This window comes from Hevea brasiliensis, chromosome 7 (assembly GCF_030052815.1).
Source record: "Hevea brasiliensis isolate MT/VB/25A 57/8 chromosome 7, ASM3005281v1, whole genome shotgun sequence".
NCBI lineage: Eukaryota > Viridiplantae > Streptophyta > Magnoliopsida > Malpighiales > Euphorbiaceae > Hevea > Hevea brasiliensis.
Window position 1 is genome coordinate 80,940,209 of NC_079499.1, and position 26,775 is coordinate 80,966,983.

The 26,775-nt window shown below is 35.7% G+C and overlaps 1 protein-coding gene across 3 annotated transcripts in view; it reads left to right on the top strand.

Moving 5' to 3' along the window:
- Window positions 1-2,831: 2,831 nt before the first annotated feature.
- The window catches only part of LOC110636916 (putative E3 ubiquitin-protein ligase RING1a), a 36,981-nt gene continuing 13,037 nt past the window's right edge, over window positions 2,832-26,775 (top strand). Inside the window, exons 1-3 of one of the 3 annotated variants that reach the window (XM_021786810.2) lie at window positions 2,832-3,279; window positions 3,421-3,466; window positions 5,698-5,756. In XM_021786810.2, the coding sequence (XP_021642502.2) occupies window positions 3,012-3,279; window positions 3,421-3,466; window positions 5,698-5,756 (373 nt within the window). In that variant the 5' untranslated portion in view covers window positions 2,832-3,011. The remainder of the gene's footprint in view (window positions 3,280-3,420; window positions 3,467-5,697; window positions 5,757-26,775) is intronic. The other 2 variants (XM_021786809.2, XM_021786811.2) reach the window with 2 other exon arrangements.

Genomic DNA, 26,775 nt, shown 5'->3' on the forward strand with positions numbered 1-26,775 from the left:
CTTCACATCATCATTAGAAAGCAACATCCAAATCGAATTTGATTATAGTTGACTAGCTAAGAAAACTAGAAATTCAAACCTTTTAACACTAATCACAATTCCATCTTAAAGAATAGACAATATCGCGTGATATATTTGAGTTCTAAAAAGCTTTGCAAAAGCTGGATACTTATGGAAATAGAATTTGCATGAAGCTTACTCCAATCTTCTTGAACAAAAGTGATTCTTATAAAGTTTGAAGCATATGATGCAAAGTTTTTTATGACACAGTTAGAAGTTTCAAGCTCGGGACCTAAGTAGTAAATTTTTGATGGTGTAACTAAGGCTAAATGACAATTCGTTAAACTTATATGGCTATAACAATACAGTCTTTAAACTTTAAAACGTATCATAAAACTCCCTAAACTTTCAAATTTTGCACAGTAAAATCCCTCTAACTTTCAATTACTGATTTTTCAATTGAAAACTGATGTGAACAGCTTCCACATGACTCTTAGTCAACATTTCTCTCTCCTCTCTTATTCAAATTGTAAAATTATTCTCTCTGCACTTGAAAAATCATTCTGTTTACAGTGAAAAAAATGATTCAATTTACACATAACTTAAGAGAGAAAAGAGAAATATTGACTAAGCTCCGCACTAGAACTGTTTAGGTCAATGTTTAACTGAAAAATCGACAATTAGAAGTTAAAAGGATTTTACTGTATAAAATTTGAAAATTGAAGGGGTTTTATGTTACATTTTTAAGTTGAGGGACTATAATGTTATACTAGATAAGTTCAGAGACGGTTGTCAAAATTTATCTTATTATGAGGCATGATGATATGGAAGGCCTTCTAAGGTTTCTTCTTGTAACATGTAATTCTCTTTATAAAAGACAGAGGATCATAACAAGTGAATGTCAACTTGTTCAACTTCTAAATAATCATCATAGCAATATCTATGATCAAACAACCAAGAATGATAATTATACTAGTATCTACTAAACTAAGATAAATTTTATGAGTATGTATAAGAGAATTCAACAAGAAAAGGATCTCATAAGGTAACTTAGAGTCGGTCAACATTTGGCAAGTGGAGTTATTTCAAATGTATCATGGAATTCTACCTTATCTTTTAAAGCTGCATCTTTTTTTTCCTTTTCTTTTTTTTTTCTTGGATATAATATGAGAAACTTGTAAAAATATCTGAAGCCTTTAATCTTTCTTAAATTTCCTAAAAAAATGAAGTTGCTAGTCCAATTGATTTCACATACAAAAAGTTTGCGGTGGAACCCAAATAAAGTCAAAGTATTCCTTGCATATATGGTATCTATCCACACTAAATTTAGAAGCTACATCAGGTTCATAGATTCCTTTATATATCTTTAGTCGATGCCTAAGTTAAAAGCATAAAACGTGGGGTCAAATAATTACTTGGAAAACATTGATAGAATAGCTAAAATAGTGCTAAGTCTAAATCCAAATGCAGAAACCAATAAATAAACTACTGAAATCAGAAACAAATAAAAAGTTCTCTAGATCTTATAAATTTCATCCCAGCAACATCAAACATGAAGAGAAGGTTATGGATTCGAGGAATTCCCATCTCCAAGTTTCTATTATAGAGTGTGTTGTCATTTATAATAGAAAGAGAAAACAGTAGAGAGAGAGAGAGAGAGAGAGAGAGAGAGAGAGAGAGAGAGTTGTGGGCGTAGTATTGGGTAAGCATGTTGCGGAGGTGATTATATGAAAATCACCGGCTCAGCTATGGAACATTCTTTTACAGTAGAAAAGAAGAGAGGAAAAGAAAATATCACAGATTTAAACAACTAATGGTAACCTGGGAAATGAAAGGGAACTAAATATGAAGGAGGTATAGTAGAAAAGAAATAAAAAAAGTGACAAAAAACGTTTGCTGAAAAAGTGAGATTATTACAGTGATACAGGTGATAAGTCAACAAAAAATTTCAACTTCACTTGCTTTTTGACGTGTGAGGTACACCTTCCTGTTGATTGTGCAAGTTTGTGTTTAAATGATACGTTTTTATTGAGTTGAGGTGTGAGATGAGCAAAAAAAGAACGTCCAAGTGTCTATTAGGTAAAAACGTTATAGTTCATGTTTCTAAAGATGTATTTGGCCAAATTGTTTGTGGATTGAAAATTGAATTAATGATATTTTGATTATTTTTGCTAAATTTAATGAGAAATTAATAGTGATTCTAACAGAATGAATTAACTTATAAGTTTATTAAAATATCAATAATTAAATTATTTAGTATTTAAAATTACATGGACTAAGTTATAGGTTTAACCAAATTTTAAAAACTAAATTATCAATAAAATAAAATTTTGAGCACAAAATTATTTGTGAATTAAAAATAGAGCTAAAGATATTTAAGTCATTTTTACTAAAATTAGCGATCAACTTATTTAAAATTCTATCTATAGAAACTAACTTTGAATTTATTAAAATATCAATAACTAGATTGTATAGTTTAAAAACTATAGAGATTAAAATTTAACAAAATCTTAGGGATTTATCCTAAAAATTATATATCAAATTAAAAAAATAATTTTAGTTAAATTATGAATAATAGGACATATATTATTGTTAATCTGAAAAATATACATTCACTCTTAAATAATTATTTTAATAATATATACAATCTTAAAAAAAAAAAATTCTATAACATTTATTTATTAAAAAAACCCTCAGAAAAGCTGGAAAAGAAACAGAGGCAGCCCACCGAGCTACCATGTGGCACCTGCAGCTTTTGGTTGCCGTAACATCCGATTTTGATCTCTCTTCTGTAAAAAATAAGATAAGTAAATAAAAAATAAATAAAAGTCCAAATCTCTTCCATTTATCCTTTCTCTCTTGTTTTTCTCTCTTCTCCACCTCTGTTTCTCTCTCCCTCTCTTTATTACTATCCCTCCGAATCGAAGCAAAAGTTTACACACGGAGAAAAGTTGTTCCAACGGTTACCCATTTTTCCTTCTCTCTCTAACATATCTTAAGAAAGGCGATCAATGCCTGCTCAGAAGAGGTCTCTGCCTGATAATCCCGACAACGATGAGGAAGATGCTCCCTCTTCTCCTCTTCAAAACGGCCATCAATATCCCAAGCAATCTCGCCTTGACCCACCTCCTCTTGGTGACCCCAAACTCTTCCAACAACAAGAACTAAAGCAAGAAGAAGAAGAAGACCAAGACGAGGCACCCCACAAACCAGATGAAGAAGAAGGAGACGCAGATGAGGAACAAGAAGAGCAAGTCGAAGAGAAACAACCAGTACAAGGTGACTTTTTCCTTCTAACCTTACATACACATGCATGTGTATGTGTATAGTGTTGTACGTTTACACGTGAGTGTAGTGCGGAAATGGATTTCAATTGATGTTCTCGATTAATTGAAGCGATTGTTCTTTATCTCTTCTCAGATTATGAGGAAAGCCAATCTTCCAGCTCCGAAGATGAAAAACCCGAGTACTCTTTCTCTTTCTCTCTCTCTCACTATCACACATTCTTGGCACTGCTTGTTTTCTTCTATGTAATTTAGTAGAGCTACTTGTTTTCTCTATTTTCCTGTGTTGCACATGTAGTACATGTAATCACATATCTATATGGGTATTGGTGTTGCGGGTGTAGTGTTGGGCTGGTGGCTTGATTTAACTCCTCCATAGTTTTTCTTAGTACAATATTGTACTGGCAATTTCTTAAGGTCAGTGAATTATTTTTGTTTCTGTTCGAAGTGGTTGCTACATTTCAGAATTTGTATCTTAGATTGACTCACTGTGTTGAGGAAGCTAAATGTTAAGTTTCTGTAGAGTGGAGTCCACAGTCACTTGTATGCATTTTAAACATTGATGCTTGATTAATGCCTGTTTATTAGCACATTTGGTGCATGTAAAGTCTTGCTGGTTTTCAGTCGCACAAGTTGGTGACTGAACCTGGAGAAATGTTGCCATTTATTAACTGCTATTTTTTGCTTCACGGTTCTAAAAGTGTTGCTTAGTTATTTTAAATTGGAATAATTTTGCTGTGGTTTTTGCAATGAAATTCAAATGCTAGTGCAGTAGCCAGGATAAAAGTTCAAAAATTTACTTATATGGTTACATTTTTTTTTGGTCTTTGGGTAGCATCTCTGTTTTAGGCTGTTAGTGCATGAACTTAAATCTGTGTCCCTAGGATGTGCATCATATGCTGTGATGTGTGAACAAATTGTAGAAAATAAGAGCATGCAAATAGAAGTTGAAGGATAGCCTGCTGGAGTATTAATGTGAATTCCTTTTATTACCATTTTTAGCCTAAGCAGTCTGAACTAAATATTAGAAATTGTATGGAATCTCTTTACTGTGGATTGCTGTGGTGTCTCATTTATAATTAATAGCAGTAATCCATATGTAAATCATTAACCAATGGGATGATCACCCAAAAAGTGTTCCTTTACATCAATATCTGTGACCTGAACTACAGAAGTAGCCAGTTACAATAAGATCTTTAATTATAAGTTTCAATCATGGCCATCTCTCAGCAGCACTTTGGCTTCAATTGCCACTCATAGTTAATATCATGCTACAATTTGCTATTTTTCTAGTTTAGATCAAAGTTATGCGTGGGCACATAATTTTGGATTTTTAGGGTTATTAACTATTAGCTACCTCACCCTCTGTGTTATGACATTTATTACAATATTTTATATTGTCATATTTTCTCTTCTAAACTATAAGCTCTGGCTCCCACTTTTGCCTTCCTTACACCTTTGCATTCATGTTTGACAAGTAATACTATATTAAATTTGTATCCCTCTTGCTTCCTTTAGTTTCATATGATGTGTTAATTTGAGCAAGCACTTTGACATGTTGATCCTGTTCATCCTGTTTAACTCGTAATAATATATTAAATTTGCATCCCTCTTGCTTCCTTTAGTTTCATAGGATGTGTTAGTTTGAGGAAGCACTTTGACATGTTGATCTCGTTCATGCTGTTCAGTGTGGAGACCATTTTTTCTAGATCTGTGTCTTTGAAAGAGAAAACAAGTGCCACATCCTCATAATTTTTTATTGCTGTCCCTTGAACTTTAGGCATGGAAAAAATTGTTCTTAGCATTCATACTATTAAGTAGAGCTGTAAGCAAACCAATTGTTTACGATGTTCTTCTCAAGCTAGTCATGCAACTAATAGAAACTTATGCTGCCCTAGTGGCAATAGATTGTGTGTGCCTTATTCCAACAATAGATTGCAGCACTGAGGTAGTATTTGGAATAAATGAATTTCACAAAATTTTGTGGAATTCATTTGTAAATCTAAAATTTTAGTGTTTGGGTTATATGAATATTCATTTAAAATTCTTAATAATCAATTTCATGGAATTTATTATAACTAAACCAAATTCCATCAAAATTGATAGAATTTGCAAATGAATTTCAAATTTAAAATCATATATATTTCAAGTGATAAAAATTATCTTCTTATTATATATCATTTTATTTTATTTTATTTATTCCAAACCCAAAATTTATTTCATTTGAAATGAATTCCATATTTAATATAAAATATACCGAACAAAAAAATTCATTTGTAAATGAATTCTATAATGGAATTCAGTTGCAAATAAAATAAATTTTAGTATAGAATTGAACCAAACGGGATCTTATATTATATTTATTAGTGATTGGATGTAGAAAGCTAATTAAAATTTTTTGTTTCATTTGTAGATTTGTCTTTGTGGAGCTGCTAGAAATTCGTAAAGATGTACAATGCCCTATATGTCTAGGTACCTTTTGCTTGCTTTTCTTTTGCTCTAAGAGTTTGTGGATTCTTGTATTTGCTTGCTAGATGTGATTTATAAAGTTGGATCTAGTTGTTAAACTGCAGATGAGTGTTTGGAATAAAAAAGCTCAAATGAGCATTGGAATTGTAATGCCATATGCTTGACTTGATGCATTTGAGAGAAAATTTAGTCTTAGGGCAGGGTATCATTTGTTGCTATTCTTTGGTGATATGAACCTGCTTAACTCTACCTTAAAAGCTAGCTCTTAAGGGGAGGTTTGCAAACCCATATATATAACACCCAAGATCTCCCTGCAGAATCTATGCGGGATGCATTATTTCCGACCCCTTTAGACTGAACGTCCTCGTGAAGCAACCAGGATCATGACTCGTTCACCTCGATGTCTCCCAAAAAACACCAGGGAACCTTTGTACATGGCCCATTGACCCATATAGAGTGAGGCTTTGATACCAAATGATATGAACCTCAAGAACGATGCCTTGAAACCCATGAACATGTTTGGTTTATAATCCCAAGAAAGCCAATATTAAGTTCAAACACCAAAGAATACCTTGACCTATCAATTATATAGAATTGAAAACTAAGATAATTCAAAGGTAGAATTAAAAATTCTTAAACCAAAGTTTATAATTAAACAAGAACCAATAATATCAAGATTGTTAAACCCTACAAGATTAATCACTCTTGAACAATTTAGTTTAGTTCAAGAAAGAACTTAGGAAAAATCCCCCTCTTGTATTAATTTAATCAAAAGTAATGTTCCCCTCAAAAAGTATTAAGTTAGCCTTATGTATGCGGAGAAAACCCTAATTCCTTGAATTAAAGAAAATAAATAAAACCCTAAAAACTAATAAAAAAAGCTGGAGTGGGCTGCACTCCTACTTAAGGCCCAAAAACACATAAATAAGGTCCAACACACATATCTGACAAAAAAATAATTAAATAAAACTATTTAGACTTGTCCTAGATAAAAAAAAGGCACCAAATTTGTATAAAAATCCATCAATTCTGTCCAAATATTTCTTGATCATCACCCACACAAACTTGGATCAAATTAAGCTACTTCTCATCTTGTTGTAACCCCAATTTATTGATTGTATCTCCATATTTAGCTTCTTGTGCAATTGCTTCCTCAATCAACTCTTGCTTCTTCTTAACTCTAGTCCTTGTGATTGGAGCTTCTTGAGCAATTGCATCTTGAATCATCTCATGAACATTTCTAGGATCTTGTTGTTCTTGTTGATTTCCATCTTCCCCTCCCTCGTCAAAAGGATTCGTCCTCGAATCTTCACCTACATCGAAAGGGGAAAGATCAACAACATTAAAAGTGGCACTCACATTGTACTCACCAGAAAGATCCAACTTATAAGCATTGTCATTAATCTTGGCCACCACTTGAAATGGACCATCTCCTCTAGAATGAAGCTTAGACTTCCTTTGAATTGGAAATCTTTCCTTTCTCATATGCACGCAAACCGAATCTCCTGGTTAGAAAGTAACTCGCTTTCTTCCTTTATTAGCTTGGACAGCGTATCTCTTATTCTTCTTCTTAATGTGCTGTTTAGCTTGTTCATGGATCCTTTTAACCAATTCAGCCTTCTTTTTTCCATCTAAACTTGAAATCTCAAGCACAGGCAAAGGAATCAAATCTAATGGAGTTAAAGGATTAAACCCATAAACAATCTCAAAAGGTGAAACACCAGTAGAAGAATGCACACTTCGGTTTTATGCAAATTCAACAAATGGTATACATCCTTCTCGTGATTTCAAATTCCTTTTAACAATAGATGCAAAAGAGTTGTTAACGTTCTATTAACTACTTCAGTTTGTCCATCAGTCTGTGGGTGACATGTAGTAGAAAATAGCAACTTAGTACCCAACTTGCCCCACAATATTTTCCAAAAGTAGCTTAGGAACTTAACATTTCTATCACTAACAATGCTCTTAGGGATGCCATGCAATCTCACAACTTCCCTAAAGAATAAATCAACAATATTTGTGGCATCATCAGTTTTATGGCAAGGAATGAAATGTGCCATTTTAGAAAATCCGTCCTCTATCACAAATATAGAATCTTTACCTTCCCTAGACCTAGGCAACCCCAAAATAAAGTCCATAGACAAATCAACCCATGGTTCACTAGGTACAGGCAAAGGTGTATATAAGCCTTGAGGTAAGACTATAGACTTTGCTTTCTTACATGTGATACACCTGTAACACACTCTCTCCACATTTCTCTTCATATGAGGCCAAAAGAAGTGTTCTCTCAATGTATTGAAAGTCTTAGTAACTCCAAAATGTCTCATGAGACCACCACTATGTGACACGCACAAGTAACTCCCTCATAGAGCAATTAGGCACACGTAATTTATTCTTGCGAAATAAAAACCCATCATGCCTATAAAACTTTTGAAAAGTAGTTCTCTCATATGCATCATAAACAATAGCAAAATCGGAATCCTTAGCATTCAACTTTTTCACATACTCAAAACCTAACAATTTTGCGTTAAGAGTAGAGATAAGAGCATACCTGTGTGACAATGCGTCAGCAGCTACATTTTCCTTACCTTGCTTATGCTGGATAACATAAGAAAAAGTCTCAATAAATTCCACCCACTTGGCATGCCTATGGTTGAGTTTGTTTTGCCCCTTCAAGTGTTTCAATGATTCATGATCAGAATGAATGATGAACTCCTTTGGCCACAAGTAGTGCTGCCATGTCTCCAATGCTTCCATCAAGGCATAAAGCTCTTTGTCATATGTTGAGTAGTTCAATCATAGCTGTTAAAGGAACGCCTCAGGCATGGCGACCCAGGCTCCTGGCTCAACGCCTTAAAGCTCTCGAGGCGGGAGATCTTCCTGAGGTGAGCCCAGGTGGCCGAGGCGCACCAAGGTGCAAGGCGTGCCCCAGGCGCGCCTAAACCACACCAAGCCTAGAAATTTCATTTTCTTTGGACCATCGGGCAAAAAAATAAAAGAAGAAGAAAAAGAAGACCAGGCCTAGAATTTTCATTTTCTTTAGATCATCGGGCTAAAAAATAAAAGGAGGAGGAGGAGGACAAGGAGGAGGAGGAGGAGAAGGCTTCTCTACAACTTTAGGCTCCAGCTCCAACTTGGCAGAAGAATCTCCAGGTTGTTACTTCTTCTTTCTTTCTTTCTTTCTTTCTTCTTCTTCTTCTTCTTCTTCTTCTTCTTCTTCTTCTTCTTCTTGCTTCTTTATTGCTTCTTGAAGACATGAGCTGGCCGGTCTTTTTCTTCTTATTTCTTTCTTCCTTTCTTGATTCTTCTTCTTCTATCTTTCTTCTTGCTTTTTTGCTGCTTCTTGAGGACATGAGCTGGCTGATCTTCTTCTTTCTTTCTTTCGTTCTTCTTCTTGATTTTCTTCTGCTTCTTGAAGACATGAGCTGGGTGGGTTCATTTCTGCTTCTTGAAGACGCCATCTTCCTATATCACAATTTGCTTATTTTTCTTCTTTGTTTATCTATTAAGTAGCTATCATTTTTCCCTTCTTTTTTGCAATCTAGGTGGTGACATGCAAAAGTGACATGATTTGAAGAAGCTAATGGGCTGATAGATAGTTATTAATTTTTTATGTTTTTAATTCTATTTTTATAAATTAAATATTAAATGAATTACTTTTATATTAAAAACATAATTATTCATAATAAGTTTATATAATTCATTTCAAATAATTTTAAATTATATTTAGTAACATATTATTAAATTAAATATGTAGTAAAAATACTAAAAATTAAAAATTTTATTAGAATAGAAAATTAAAATTATCATTTTAACATTATATTTGATTAAAAATAAAATTAATATAATGTATTTTAATAATAGTTTTTACTCATATATATAATTTAATTGATGATGGTGGTGCAATAAGTAATAAAATAAATAATAAATTACATATATTATCATATGTAATTAATATTAAATTAATTAAACCTAAAGTGCATATATAATTTATTTTTATAATTTTTAAAAAATTTTTGATCCTCACCTCACTCAGGCGTGCACCTTGTGCCTAGGCTCCAGGACCCTTGGCGCCTCGGTGCGCCTTGAGCCTTTAATAACTATGAGTTCAATGCTGCACCATTTAGCTTTTCACTAAAATATGCAATGGGACGTCTCTCTTGCATCAAAACAACACCTATACCAATCCCAGAAGCATCACATTCTATTTCAAATGTTTTAGTGAAATCAGGAAGACTCAGTAATGGGGCAGAACATAATTTAACTTTAATTAAGTTAAAAGCACAGTTTTGTTCCTCACCCCATGTAAAGCCAACATTCTTTTTAACGATCTCTGTCAAGCGTGTAGCTAAAGTACTAAAATCCTTAACAATCATTCTATAAGAACTAGATAAATCATGAAAACTACGTACCTCAGTAACAGATTGTTGGAATCCCTTAATTAGTGCATTAGCTGTAAATTAGAATGTGTTAAAATCCCTTAATTAGTGCATTAGCTGTAAATTAGAATGTAAATTAGTGATATTAGGGATATTTGTATTTATTAGCTTTTATTTTCTTTCCTATTAAGGCTATAGCCTTTGTGCATAAATTTGAATCATTGTAACACTGTGAAATACATCAAGAAATTCTTAAATTCTCTCTAATCTCAACTTGGTATCAGAGCCTTAGCCATTTTTTCTGGCTTTTTTTTTTTTTTTTTTTTTTTTTTGCAGGGAGAAAATAGTGAGAAATAGTTAGGGTTTGTGTGGGTAAGCCTTGAAAGCGGGTCTGTTGAGGGAGGTAGTTGTCACCGCCCATTTAGGAAGGAAGAGAACCTCGTCGCTGGTCCTTGCGTGGATTCTCGCCGCCATCCGGTGAGGTGCAGGATCCCACGTGCCGATAGAAGATTTCCGCCTTTTGTACACGCACCGGGAAGTGAGCCTATTCCTGGTCAGTTTTTTCTGACCGCACTTTTTTTTTTTCGATGACATCCCTAGTGTACCGCATCTCTGCCCAGTCCATTCCTATCTCTTGGTTTGCAATTTTGTTTTTGGGCATTTGTCTTTTTTCTACTGTTTCTTTTAATCATTTCTCTGAATCATGTATGATGCAAAAAAGTTAGTAGTTGAAGGGAAAATAACTACTACAACTGAAAATTTCTCATTAATTATTAGCCCCGTAAAGCTTGATGGGACAAATTACCTTGCATGGTTTAACTCGTGTCTCATTTTTATTCAAGTTAGAGGGTTGCAGGGCTATCTTATTGGAGATAAGTAAAAACCAGAAAAGTCTGCTTCTACCTACAGTTAATGGGAATCAGAAAATTCTCTTATCATGTCATGGCTTATCAATTCCATGCAACCACATATGACTCGTGGGTATTTACTATTGAATAGTGCAGTTGTCATTTGGAGTGCAGTTTCTCAGATCTATTCTCAAGTTGGGAACGATGCACAAGTGTATGAGTTTCGAAACAAGGTTCATGATATGAAACAGGGTGAGCTAACTATTGCTCAATATTATGCAGAATTGAGTGGTCTATTGCAGGAGCTGGACTTTTACCAGAACTTTCAGGCCTCATGTCCTGAAGATGCTATTAAATTTCAGAAGTTGGTTGAAAAAGAGCGGATCTATGATTTTCTTGTTGGGTTGAATATGGAATATGATCAAATTAGGGTCTAAGTGCTTGGGAAGGATCCTTTACCTACCTCAAGACAGACATACTCTTATGTTCAACAAGAAGAGAGTAGGAGGAGTGCCATGATTCATTCTATGTCTGTTGATAAGGCAAGGCTAGTTGCTAATTGCTCACGTGAATAGTCACATGGTTCATCAGATAAGGATCAACTACATTGTGACTATTGTGGAAAAAACTGGTATACTAAGGAACATTGTTGGAAATTGCATGGACGCCACACTAAAGGGCGTGGAGGAAAAAGGATGGGCCTTACTAGACCACAAGCTAATGTATCTGAGGTTGTGAATCTGTCTGAAGATACTACCACCACTGAGATGTTTTCCAATGAAGAGGTACAGACTCTTAAGGCATTTGCTATCATAACTTGAATCGTAATCCACCACAGTTGCCTCTTCTAACTTCGTCAACTCAGGTAATACTTTTCTTGCCAATCTTAATAATTCTTTTTGGTTTATAGATTCTGGAGCAAAAAGCATATGACAGGCTCTTCAAATAAGAAAAAGTCCGCATTGTGGATGGATCCTTATCTAGTGTTTCTGGAACAAGTTCTGTTAAATGCACCCCAAATATAAGTCTTAGTTCTGTTTTATATGTGCCTAGCTTTTCTATTAACCTCTTGTCTGTCAGTTCAATCACAAAAGCTCTAAACTGCAAAATTGAATTTTTTCCAACTCACTGTTTATTTCAGGAATTGACGACAGGGAGAACGATTGACAGCAGTAGACTACTAGATGGGCTTTATCTCTTGAATGATTATGTTGGCTAGGCCATATTTGAGCAATCTATGGATGCTGAGGAACAAATTATCATGTGGCATAGGAGACTAGGACATTCTTTATTTACTGTGTTACAAAAACTTAATCCTTTTCTATTTAAACAATGCAAAACTGAATTGTTAGTATGTGATGTTTGTGAGTTTGCTAAACATACTAGACAATCTTATCCTGCAATAAATAATAAGGCTTTAGTTCCTTTTATGACTATCCATTCTGATGTATAGGGGCCTATTCAAACTGTGTCTTTATCGGGTTACAGATGGTTTGTGATCTTTATTGATTATTGCAGTAGGTTAACTTAGGTATATTTGATGAAAGGGAAAAATGAAGTTTTCTCTTGTTTTTAGCAGTTCCATAAAATGATTAGTACACAATTTGATGCTCATGTTAAAATATTGAGAACTGATAATGATACATAATATATGAATGGAGTCTTTCAGGAGTATTTGAAGGCACATGGGATTTTAAATCAGACTTGTTGTGTTAATACTAGTTCACAAAATAGGGTATCTGAGAGAAAAAATATACTCTTACTTGAGTTTGCTAGGTCTCTTATATTTACCATGAATGTTCCTAAACCTTACTGGGGGGATGCTATTCTTTCTGCTGCATATCTTATTAACAGGATGCCTCTTCGGGCATTAGAGTTTAAGAGTCCTTTAGAAGTTTTGCAGGATAAAAATTCATATACTATTCCTTCAAAGGTATTTGGTTGTGTTTGCTTTGTTCATAAACTTAATAGTGGGAAATTAGAACCCCAAGCCCTGAAATGTGTTTTTGTTGGTTATTTTAGCACTCAGAAGGGATATAGGTGTTATCATCCTCCTTCACAAAAATATTTTCTGAGTATGGACGTTACCTTCAGGGAATCTGAATCTTATTTCCATCCACTTCTTCAGGGGGAGTATAGGAAGGAAGAGTTGTATTTTCCTTCATCCTCATCCTCTCCCAACCTTCAATTTCAGGGGGAGAATCTGGGTTTAGAGCCTATACCTAACAATTAAACTTAGGGAGAGTCACCTAAATCTCGAGAAAGACTGAAAAGGCCAGATTTGAGAACATATATTTGACGGAATAAGACAGATATAGCCATCGAGCAGGAGACTGCTGATCAACCAGAATCCTTGTATTCAATTCCTGGACATCTTGAGGTGTGTGATGAGTCTCATTTGGCTCTTGATGAGTCTAATTTTGATTCCTAGTCTGTTCTTCTTTCTTCTGATAATGATCTTGATATTCCTATTGCTCTCCGGAAAAGTGTTAGGACCTGTACTAAACATTCTATTTCTAATTTCATCTCCTATAATTCTCTGTCTCCATCCTACAGAGCCTTTCTACTTTTTGTTTTCTCTTTCTCTGTCCCATATGATTGGAAGAAAGCTTGCCTCGATCCAAAATGGAGGGCAGCTATGGTGGAGGAGATGAAAGCTTTGGCAAAGAATGAGGAATGAGAATTGGTTACTCTCTCACTGGAAAAGAAGCCAGTTAGATACAAGTGGGTGTTCACTGTGAAACATAGAGCAGATAGTTTAATTGAGAGGTATAAGGCCAGACTGGTAGCAAAAGGCTTCACACAAACGTACGGAGTAGATTACCAAGAGACCTTTGCTCCTGTTGCTAAAATGAATACCATCAGAATTCTGTTGTCATGTGTGGCGAATCTTGAGTGGGACTTGCAGCAGTTTGATGTTAAAAATGTCTTTTTACATGGTGACTTGGAAGAAGAAGTGTATATAGAAATTCCTTCAGGGTTTGAAGATGGGAAGAGCAGAGGGAAAGTTTGCAGATTGAAAAAGGCTTTGTATGGTCTAAAATAGTCACCTAGAGCATAGTTTGATAGGTTCAGTAAAGCGATGATCTCCTTTGGATACTGCCAAAGCAATGCTGATCATACCTTGTTTATGAGGCATTGTAGAGGCAAAATCACACTACTTATTGTCTATGTGGATGATATTGTGGTAACTGGTGACGATAAGAAAGAAATGACTCTTTTAAAGGAGTGCCTAGCACAGGAGTTTGAAATCAAATATTTGGGAAGGCTCAAGTACTTTCTTAGAACAGAGGTTGCCAGATCAAATAATGGAATCTTTATTTCTTAAAGAAAGTATATATTGGATCTGTTGGAAGAAACAGGAATGTTGGGCTGTAGACCGGCAGAGTTTCCTATTGAGGCCAATCATAAATTGCAAGCTGGAGTTGGGAAATCAGTGGATTTAAGGAGATATCAGAGGTTGGTTGGCAAACTAATTTATCTTTCGCATACTAGACCGGACATAGCATATGCAGTTGGTGCAGTTGGTATAGTGAGCCAATATATGCATAATCCTCGTGAATCTCATTTGGAGGTTGTTTTCCACATCTTGCGATACCTAAAATCTACACTTGGGAAATGACTTCTTTTCTCAAAGCATGGTCACCTTCAGATTAAAGCCTTTACAGATGCAGATTGGGCTGGGTCTCTCGATGATGGGAGATTAGCATCATGATACTGTACCTTTGTTGGTGGTAATCTAGTCACCTGGAGAAGTAAGAAGCAAAATGTGACAGCTAGATCTAGTGCAGAAGCTGAATTCAGGGCAATGGCTCAAGGTATCTGTGAGTTATTGTGGTTACGGAAGTTGATGAAAGAATTAAAATTGTTTGAAGCTAATGGTTTGTTTTTGTTTTGTGATAACAAAGCTGCAATCAGTATAATTCATAATCCAGTTCAGCATAATCGGACCAAGCATATAGAGATTGATAGACACTTCATAAAAGAAAAAATTATGGATGGTTCCTTAAGTGTCTCTTACGTAGTTTTGTGTTCACTAAAGGGTTAAGTTGTAAGGTGTTTCATACCCTAGTTTGCAAATTGGGCATATGCAACATGCATGAACCAACTTGAGGGAAAGTGTTGGAATCCCTTAATTAGTGCATTAGCTGTAAATTAGAATGTATTAAAATTCCTTAATTAGTGCATTAGCTGTAAATTAGAATGTAAATTAGTGATATTAGGGATATTTATATTTATTAGCTTTTATTTTCTTTCCTATTAAGGCTATAGCCTTTGTGTATAAATTTGAATCATTGTAACACTGTGAACTACATCAAAAAATTCTTCAATTCTCTCTAATCTTAACACAGATGTAAGAATCGGGTCACAAATAGCTTTCACCTTCTCTTCATCCACCTCAATACCTTTTGCACTAATCACATAACCCAAAAACACAACCCTTTCTATGCAAAAAGTACACTTTTTAAGATTAGCATACAATTTCTCTTTTCTAAGCACTTCAAATACACACCTCAAATGACGCATATGTTCTTCCATGTTTTTACTGTACACTAATATATCATTAAAGTATACCGCCACAAACTTACTAATGAATGCATGCAAAACATGGTTCATTAATCTCATGAATGTACTAGGTGCATTATTCAATCTAAAAGGCATAACTAACCATTCATTTAAGCCATATTTTGTTTTGAAAGCAATTTTTCATTCATCACCCATTTTCATCCCAATCTGGTGGTATCCACTTTTCAAATTAATTTTTGAAAAGACATAAGCACCATGCAATTCGTCTAACATGTCATCTAGCCTAGGAATGGGATATCTATACTTTACCTAATCTTGTTGATAGCTCGACAGTCAACATACATCCTCTAAGAACTTCCTTCTTAGGCACCAATAGCACTGGAACTGCACATGGACTCGTGCTTTCTCTCACATACCCTTTTGCCAATAACTCCTTAATTTGCCTCTGAAGTTCCTTTGTCTCATTTGGATTACATCTGTAAGCTAGTTGATTAGGAATTACTGCTCCAGGAGCAAAATCAATCTGATGTTCGATCCCTCTAATAGGTGGCAACTCATTAGGGATATCTTTAGGAAAGACATCTTCAAACTCCTATAAAAGAGAAACAGCAGGACTAGGAAAGAACTGTTAAGGTTAGCAAGATTCAAATAAGCGTCCTTGTACATAAGTACAATCATTAGCTTTCTAGCAAAAAATGCACTCTTAACATCTCTTTCTTTTGCACATAAGCTCATTTTTCTCTCTTTGCTCTCCTTTTGCACTAGATTCACTTTCTTTCTGATAAGCACCCAAATGAACATTGTCTAAGGATGCAGATCTCTAATGGAACCCAAGGATCATCAACACCAAAACAAGTTTTCTTTGAACAAAATAAGATGCAATCTTTATGGAAAAAGAAGCACCATAATATATATTCAAAGAGGAACGAATCAAGTGTCAACACAATAACCCAACTTGTGGGAGATTACATTGATCATCAAGTAAAATAGGCAAGTGATGAAGTTGCCTAAGTTCTAGTTCTTTCAAAAACTAGCAAGAAAGAAAACTCAAACTCTCTCAAATGGAGGCTCTCATGTGCAACAGAAATGAAAAACTAAAGGAAGAAGATATTCTCTTCCTTATAAACCTAGGGTTACAGAAACACAAACTGAAAATGTTAAGACAAGAGTTAAAAATAATTGTGCCTTGTTGGCAATCCTAACAAGAATAGTAAGTGTATTAATTATAAAGACAAAAAGATGGCAAAAGCAATAATTGCAAAAGGATTGAAGGTGGCAGCAATTGATCCCTCTTTGTGGTAGAATATTGGGGCTCACTTGGTCAAAAAGTAGCTATCTTTAATTCAAATGAACCAATGAGCTCCCTCCACGTGGCGTGAACCCTACAAACACCTAGGTGGCTGCCAAGTGGACTCCAAGGTGGCATGAGGCATGTCCAAAGTGGTTGGTGATGTGGCAATGGAAGCTGACGTGGTTGGTGATGTGACAATGGAAACTCCAACTTAACACATGGTGATCCACTTAGATTCTTGGAGCAAACAAGCTAGGCCTTACTTATGCAGCTCCCTCCTAAGCTGAAAACCCTTTTAATGGTCCATGAGCATGCTTTGAAGTTGCTTAGCTCTCGCCCTAGTGACTGCCCCTTTGAAGGGTGGTGGTACTCCATGATGATCCTCATCATCCTCTCCCACTTGAGAAGAATTCGTCCTCATATTGGTTTCTGCACCAAGGAAAGGAGTAAGATCAATTACATTAAAAGTATTACTAACACCATAATCACTAGGCAATTCTATCTTATAAGCATTATTGTTAATTCTTTCAAGCACTTGAAAAGGGCCATTACTTCTAGGATGCAACTTAGATTTCCTTTGTTTAGGAAATCTTTCCTTTCTCAAATGGATCCATACCAATTCACCTGGTTCAAAAATCATAGGCTTTCGCCCCTTATTAGCATGAGATGCATAGTGCTCATTTTTCTTTTCTAGAAGCAATCTAGCTTATTCATGCATCTTTTTAACCATTTCGGCCTTTTTCTCACCATCCAATGAAGCAACATGATCAATAGGCAATGGTAACAAATCCAAGAGAGTAAGTGGATTAAAACCATAAACAAGCTCAAAAGGAGAGTATCCACTAGATGAATGCACAACCCTATTATATGCAAATTCTATGTACGATATGCATTCCTCCCAAGACTTTAAATTTTGTTTCACTAAGGCTCTCAAAAGTATGACTAAGGTCCTATTCACTACTTCTGTTTGGCCATCAGTTTGGGGATGGCAAGTAGTAGAGAAAAGTAGCTTAGTTTCCAATTTTCCCCAAAGAACCTTTCAAAAATGACTCAAGAACTTGACATCCCTATCACTGACAATGGTTCTAGGTATCTATGTAACCTAACAACCTCCCTAAAGAATAGATTAGCAACATATGTAGCATCATCAGTTTTGTGACATGGGATAAAATGAGCCATTTTTGAAAACCGATCCACAACAACAAAAATTGAATCATGATCCATTTGTAACCTAGGCAATCCCAAGACAAAGTCCATGGACAAATCAACCCAAGGATGCTTAGGCACGGGTAGAGGTGTGTATAGGCCATGAGGCATCACTTTAGACTTTGCTCTCTTGCAAGTCTCACATCTAGCATATAGTCTCTCAACATCTTTTCTTATGTAGGGCCAAAAGAAATGCTCCCTAAGGACATCTAGTGTTTTGGCAACAGCAAAATGCCCCATAAGGCCTCCACTGTGACTCTCATTTACAAGCAATTCCCTCAAAGAACTTCTAGGCACACACAATCTATTTTCTTTAAACAAATATCTATCATGCCTAAAGTACTTTGGGAATGCAGATTTCTAACATGCATGGAATATGGTAGCAAAGTCATCATCGTACTTATATAATTCTTTAACATACTCAAATCCTTATAATTTAGAATCAAGAGTAGTAAGAAGATTATATCTGCGAGATAGTGTATCAGCTACCACATTTTCTTTGCCCTGCTTATATTTCACAACATAAGGAAAAAACTCTATAAATTCTACCCATTTAGCATGTCTCCTACTCAACTTATGTTGGCTTTTGATATACTTCAAAGACTCATGATCAGAATGTATGACAAATTCCTTAGGCCATGGATAATGTTGCCATATCTCTAATGCCCTAACTAATGCATACATTTCTATCATATGTAGAATAATTCAATGTGGCACCATGCAACTTTTCACTAAAGTAAGAAATTGGGCGTTTCTCTTGCATGAGAACAGCTCCAATCCCTACTCCTGATGCATCACATTCAATCTCAAATGTCTTGTCAAAATTAGGCAAAATTAATAAAGGTACAGAACACAATTTCTCTTTAAGCATGGCAAATGCATGTTCATGTTCTTTACCCCAAACAAAAGTTACATTCTTTTTGACAAGTTCATTTAATGGAGCAGCCAATGAACTAAAGTTAGGTACAAATCTCCTATAAAAACTTGCTAATCCATGAAAGCTCCTAACTTCAGATGCATTTTTAGGTGTTGTCCAATGTCTAATTGCCTTAACCTTTTCATCATCTACTTCAACACCTTTGCTACTCACAACAAATTCCCAAAACACAATTCTTTCTAAGCAAAAAGAAGACTTTTTCACATTTGCATACAATTTTTCTTTTCTCAACACATCCAACACAAGTTTCAAATGATGTAAATAATCATCAATGTTTTTGCTATAGACAAGAATATAATCAAAGTAGACAACAACAAACTGTCCTATAAAAGCTCTCAAAACATGATTCATAAGCCTCATGAAAGTACTAGGGGCATTAGTGAGACCAAAAGGCATCACTAGCCACTCATACAAGCCATGTTTTGTTTTGAAGGCCGTTTTCCATTCATCACCAGCTCTCATTCTCATTTGATGGTAACCGCTCTTCAAATCAATCTTACTAAAAATGCAAAAATCATGCAATTTATCCAACAAATCATCCAATCTAGGAATAGGGTGGCGATATTTTACAGTGATTTTATTCACAGCTCTACAATCCACGCACATCTTGTATGTTCTATCATTCTTTGGCACAAGCAAAACAAGAACCGCACAAGGAATCATGCTCTCACGGACATGTCCCTTAGCCAAAAGCTCATCTACCTGTCTTTGAAGCTCCTTAGTCTCAGTTGGACTATTCCTATAGGTTGAGCACTCAAGGTCCTCATGGTAACCAATGTAAAGTCATACCCATCAGATGGCTCTTCAATGTGCACATCCTCTTCATTTTCATTCCCCTCAACTAACATCAAAGGTTTGGCCTCCTTTTCTTCCTCGCCCTCTACCTCCCCATCTTTCCTAATTACCATGACTCTCTTGTTGGAACATTGGGAAGCATAATGCTCATATCCCAAACACTTAAAACATTTCACATCTATAGTCCTAGTAGTGGCAGTACCCCCCTTCTCCTTATCTTTACTTTCTACCTTTTCTTTTCCCTTCCACTCTTCTTTCCTAAACTTATGAATTTCTTTCTCGCCCTTAGAAGTCTTATCTACATTTGGTTTCCAAGGGGCCTTTGGAGCTGAATGGACACCACTACCATACTTCAAAGCTCTTTTCATCTTCAATTGTTTTTCTACTTTAATGGTTATGTGCACCAACTCAGTCAAATTAGTGTAAGAGTGCAACTCAACAACATGTGCAATCTCCATGTTCAGACTAGCTAGGAAACGTGCCATAGTAGCCGCTGGAGGTTCATCTAATTGTGCCCTAGCTAAGGCTATCTCCATTGCCTTATAATATTCCTCTACACTCTTCCTTCCTTGTGTCATCCTTTGCAACCTTTGGTGGAGTTCCCTAAAGTAGTGTTGGGGAACAAATCTCTCACTTATTGCTTCTTTCATAGCCTCCCAAGAAGCAATGGTCTAAGATCTAAAGTCCTTCTCCTAACCATCAATTAGTGTCACCACACTATAGCATACTCCTTAAACTCTAAGGCTGCAAGCTTCACCTTCTTTTCCTCACTATAGTTATGACACTAAAAAATTGGCTCAACTTGTCTTTCCTACTCCATGTAGGCATCCAGATTCTCTTTCCCATGAAAGGGAGGAATTTTCATCTTAATACTACCCACATTAGTGTCTACCCTCTCTTCTTGGCCTCCATACCCATAATCACCATATCTATACTCCCCAAATCTAGGCAACCTACCTCCTCTTCTACCTCTAGTTCCCCTACCCCTAGGTGGTCTATGACCCCTACCACCATAGTTGTAGTTCCCATACTCAAATTCTTCTTCTATATCTTCTTCAAACTCTTCCTCAACATGCACTTCACCCTTAAGGTTCTACACTCTTGGTTCCTTTATATTTCTCTCTTCTTGCCTTCTGTCCCTAGCATCAACTCTACCCCTTGCTCTCTCTTCCCTATCCCTTCTCATCTCCTCCAAAATCCTATTCATGTCATCCCTCAATGTATTCATGCCCAAGGTCAACCTCTCAAATTGTGCAGTCACGGCGTCCCTATACATAGCTTCATCAACTATGACTCTCTCCCCACTACTACCAGTTTCATTTGACATAATTTTGAGCTGCAAGAAAACAAGTTAGTAGGAACTGGCTATCCCTTTCTAGGTGTTTCACACAAACAGATGACTTTTACCCTCTAATGCACTCACACCCTCAAGCCTTTTACCACTCACTTCTTCTTGCTTGGTTCCCTTGGAACTGAGATACTAATGGCAATTCAAACACTCACAAATTTTGAACAAAATGATCAAGAACGACAAGGAATAAGACGTAACACAAGAATAAGCAATGTGACACTTGGGTCAAAATAAGAGATAGACACCAAATGAAGAGTTATTAAACTGGAACGAAGACAACCTAATGAAATAATATCAAGCTCAAATATCAAATTTCACAATTAATGCAGCACAGATAGCAACAGTTCACATAATTCACCAAAAATGTGCTCCAATTTTGGTTTATCACACAAACGAATGTATTTGGATATGAAATTTGATAGACACAGGCAGCCCAATACTGGCTAACTACTAGTAACATTTCAGGAGTTTCTGGAGGGGTTTACTATGTAAACTAAATTTGATTAGGTTTGCCGTAAAATTTTGGCTCGGTAAGAGAACAGTGTCAAATGACCCCCAAAATTGACACAGGAACTACTGAAATGGGACATAAACTGCCTGTAAATTTTTAGAGTTTTGAAGATTGGTTTCTTATGTGAATTAAATTTGATCAGGTCTGTCGCCAAATTTTGGTTTGCTAGGCAAACAATGTCAAACAACTACCAAAATTGACATAGAAACTAGTGAAACGGGGTATAAACAGCCTGTAAATTTTCGAAGCTTTCTGGGTTGGTTTGTTATGTGAAATAAAAGTAGTCCAGTTTCAATAGACAAACAGTGGTATTTTCACTCCAAATTTGGTATGAAGCACAATAATTATACCCAAATAATGCTGGTGAAATTTCAAAGCCAAATTCAAACTTTAACCCCACGTTTCTATAATTTCCCCCAATTCAACAATGGTAGCAATTGACAATTCCAGCACAAACGCTACAAACTCCACTAGGACAAGAGATATATCATCAAAATTGCATTCCTAACAGTTACTAATCATGTCAATGCCCAATTTCAGTCATCAATTCATCAATCTCTCTTAAATCACAATTAGTGCAGTAGGCTCAACATGCTTGATATTATGCAAGAGTTCAAAGAAATTAGCTAGCACAAAAATGGTATAAGCTGGAATATAGATTAAAACCTAAGATAAAACTAAAATCAAAGACAGATTTAAAGAAATTTTTCTCTAAAACCCTAGATGAAGATTTCAGCTGCAAGAATTGGAAATAGAAATAAAAAGCATGGAAGATGAAGAAAAACAAAAACCCTAGAAATGTATTCTTTGGCAGAATGCCTTAGAAGCTTAAACTAAACAGAAAAATCAACTTAAGGAAAATAAAAAATGAAGGATACTTACTTGATTTGATGCCCTAATGCTCTGATACCAATATGATAGGAACCCAAATGAACATTGCCTAAGGATGCAGACCTCTAATGGAACCCAAGGATCTTTAACACCAAAATAAGTTTTCTTTGAACAAAATAAAATGCAATCTCTATGGAAAAAGAAGCACTAGAATATATATTCAAAGAGGAATAGATCAAGTGTCAACATAATAACCCAACTTGTAGCAGATTACATTGATCATTAAGTAAAATAGGTAAGTGATCAAGTTGCCTAAGTTTTAGTTCTTCCAGAAACTAGCAAGAAAGAAAACTCAAACTCTCTCAAATGGAGGCTCTCATAAACTCAAATCAACTCAACTAAGCCTTGATCCCAAGAATTTGGGGTCGGCTATATGGATTCTTTTTCTCCATTCTAAATGATTTGTGGTTAAATCTTCAGAAATGTGTAATGTTTCTAGGTCATGTTGTACTACTCTCCTCCAATTCAGTTTAGGTTTACCCCTTCTTTTCTTTCTATCCTCTAATCTAATGTGCTCTACTTGTCTAACTGGAGCCTCTGTATGTCTATGCTTCACATGACCAAACCACCTCAATCTCCCTTCTCTCAACTTATCCTCAATTGGCACCACTCCTACCTTTTCTCTAATACTCTCACTACGGACTTTATCTAGTCTAGTATGACCACTCATCTATCTTAACATTCTCATCTCCGCAACTCTTATCTTAAACATATACGACTCCTTCAGTGCACAACACTTACTACCATATAACATGGCCGATCGTATGGCTGAACGGTAAAATTTTCCTTTCAACTTATTAGAAATTTTGCGATCACATAAAACTCCCGTGGCATTTCTCCATTTCAACCATCCAGCTTTAATCCTATGACTAACATCCTCCTCACATCCCCCATCTACTTGAAGGATTGAGCCGAGATATTTAAAGTGATAACTTTGGGGCAATACCACTCCATCCAAACTAACTAACAATTCCTTTTCTATCACCAGTTCGGCCTTCATTGAAATTGCAATGCATGTATTATGTCTTCGTTCTATTTAATTTAAAACCCTTTGACTCTAGAGTACTTATCCAAAGCTCTAGTTTTCTATTGACTTCTTCTCGCGTCTCATCTATTAGAATTATATCATCTGCAAACATCATGTATCAAGGGATACTCTCTTGTATATGTTTCGTCAATTCATCTGAAACTAATGTAAAAAGGTAATGGCTTACAGCTGAAACTTGGTGTAATCCAATTGAGATAGGAAATCTCTTGTGTCCCCTCTCACTGTGCTCACAATAGTAGTTGCTCCTTCATACATATCTTTCAACACTTGTATGTACCTAATAGATACCCTCTTTTGTTTTAACACTCTCCATAAGACATCTCTTGGAACACTATCATAAGCCTTCTCCAAATTGATAAAAACCATGTGTAGATCTTTCTTCATATCTCTATATTTCTACATCAAGCTTCTAATGAGAAAGATCGCTTTCATAGTTGAACAAGAAGCCAAATTTGATTGGGAGAGATAGAAGTGTCATGATTTAGTCGATGTTCCACAACTCTCTCCCACAACTTCATAGTATGGCACATGAGTTTAATTCCCCTATAGTTTGAGCAATTTTGTATGTCTTTCTTATTTTTAAAAATAGGTACTAAAATACTCCTCCATTCCTCAAGCATTTTTTTTTGAGTTTAGAATTTTATTAAATAATTTAGTTAACCATGTCACTCCCATATCTCCCAAACACTTTCACACTTCAATTAGTATTCCATCGGGTCTACAGTCTTTACCCACTTTCATTTTCTTAAGTGCCTCCTTTACTTCTAAAGATCTAATCCTTCTAGTATAATTCACATTCTTTTCTATTGCTCTGTAGTCTATATTCACGCTATTACCACTTTGATTATTGTTAAAGAGATAATCAAAATAATTTCTCCATCTTTCTTTAATGTCTTCATCTTTCACCAACACTTTTCCTTCTTTATCCTTAATGTACTTAACTTGATTGAGATCTTGACATTTCTTTTCTCTCCTCCTTACTAATCTATAAATGGAGGCTCTCATGTGCAGTAGAAATGAAAAACTAAATGAAGAAAATAATATTCTCCTCCCTATAAACCTAGGGTTACAGAAACACAAGCTGATGATGTTAAGACAAGAGTTAAAAATTATTGTTCCATGTTGGCAATTCTAACAAGAATAGTAAGTGTATTAATTATAAAGACAAAAAGATGGCAGCAACAATGATTGCAAAAGGGCTGAAGGTGGCAGCAATTGGTCTCTCTTTGTGGCAAAATATTGAGGCCCACTTGGTCAAAAAGTAGCCCTCTTTAATTCAAATGAACCAATGAGCTCCCTCCACTTGGCGTGAACCCTACAAACACCTAGGAGGCTGCCAAGTGAACTCCAAAGTGGCATGAGGCATGTCCAAAGTGGCTGGTGATGTGGCAATGGAAGCTCCAACTTGGCACATGGTGATCCACTTAGATTCTTAGAGCAAGCAAGCTAGACCTTCCTTATGCAGCTCACCTCCTAAACTGAAAATCCTTTTATGGTCCATGAGCATGCTTTGAAGTTGCTTAGCTCTCGCCCTAGTGATTGCCCCTTTGAAGGGTGGTGGAGCTCCATGATGATCCTCATTACTTTCCAGTCTCACTCCATGACTTTTCACTTCTCTCTTAATTTTTCTCTTTATTTTTACTCTTAGTCACTCTCTTCTCCTCATTAGAACTCTCGGCCTCTGCTTTGTCTACACTTTTACTCTCAGCCTTACTAGTGTTTTTCTTCTCAATTGATTTCCTCAATTTCACTTGATCCTCATATGCTTGTCTCGGGGTTAACGGAACTAATGTTACCTTTTGGCCATCCTTTTCAAAAGAATACCAATTTTTGTAACCATCATGTACCACTCGTCTCAAACTGCCATGGCCTACCAAGTAACAGATGACCAGCATGCATAGGCACTACATCACATATAACCTCATTATGATATCTACCAATGGAAAAAGCAACTAGTGCTTGCTTAGTCACTTTAACTTCTCCACATTCATTCAACCATTGTAATTTGTATGGTCTAGGATGTTTCAAATTATGGAACTTCAATTTCTCAACTAATAGTGTACTAGCTACATTAGTACAACTACCTCTATCTATTATCATTCTACATGCTTTATCCTGAATGAGGCATCTAGTATGAAATATATTTTCCCTTTGCTCCTCTTCACCAACCTCTCCCTTCGCTTGCATATTCAATGCTCTCCTAGTGACTAATGTACTCCCCTCTACAGCATACTCTACATTAGTAGCATCTTCTAATGGAGGCATAGAATCACTATCTTTATCACTCTCAGTCTCTATATTTCCATTATCCCTTTAAGATCATTGCCCTTTTATTGGGGCATTGTGAAGCAATATGACCTATCTCCATACATCTAAAGCACTTTATATCCCTATTTCTCTGAGATTGGGAAGAGTTCATACTTTTATCTTTATTATCCCCGTCAGGCTCTTACTTTCTTCATGCTTAGGCTTAAAAACAGTCTTATCCTCCTTCTTGGGCTAGTTCGGTTTCCCTGAGCTCTTAGGAACTGAACTTGTGCTACTGCCATATCTCAACATCTTTTTCCTCCTGAGCTGCTTTTCAATTTTCATGGCCATATGCACCATGTCCTCTAGCTCCTCATAATGCTGCAACTCAACTAAATAAGCTATTTTTTTATTCAAACCATCTAAGAATCGAGCCATTGTGGCTTCTCTGTCTTCTTCAACATTTGCCCGAATCATAGCAATCTCTGTCTCCTTATGTTATTCTTCCACACTCTGTCCCTTGTGTGAGTCTCTGCAGGCTTTGATGTAATTCTCTGTAATAGTGGTTAGGGACAAATCTTCTTCTCATGACAGCTTTTATCTCATCCCAGGTGTTAATAGGCCTCTCTCTGTTTCTTCTTTTGCTCAAAATCATTTGATCCCACCATACAAGAGTATAGTCAGTAAATTTAACAGTAGCAAGTTTTACTTTTTTTTCTTCTAAATAGTTGTGACAATAAAAAATTAGCTCAACATTTTGTTCCCACTCAAGGTAAACATCTGGATCATTCTTCCCTTGGAAAGATGGAATTTTCATTTTGATGCTCCCAATGTTTCGATCAGCACCATCTCTACCCTTGTCATCTCTCCTCGGCCTTCTTTCATGCCTTTCTCTCCTCTGATAAAGTCAGTCCTCATTTATGATTGAAGTCCGATCATAATTATTCTCATCTTCCTCATCCTGCTCATCTTCAAACTCTTCAGGGGGAGA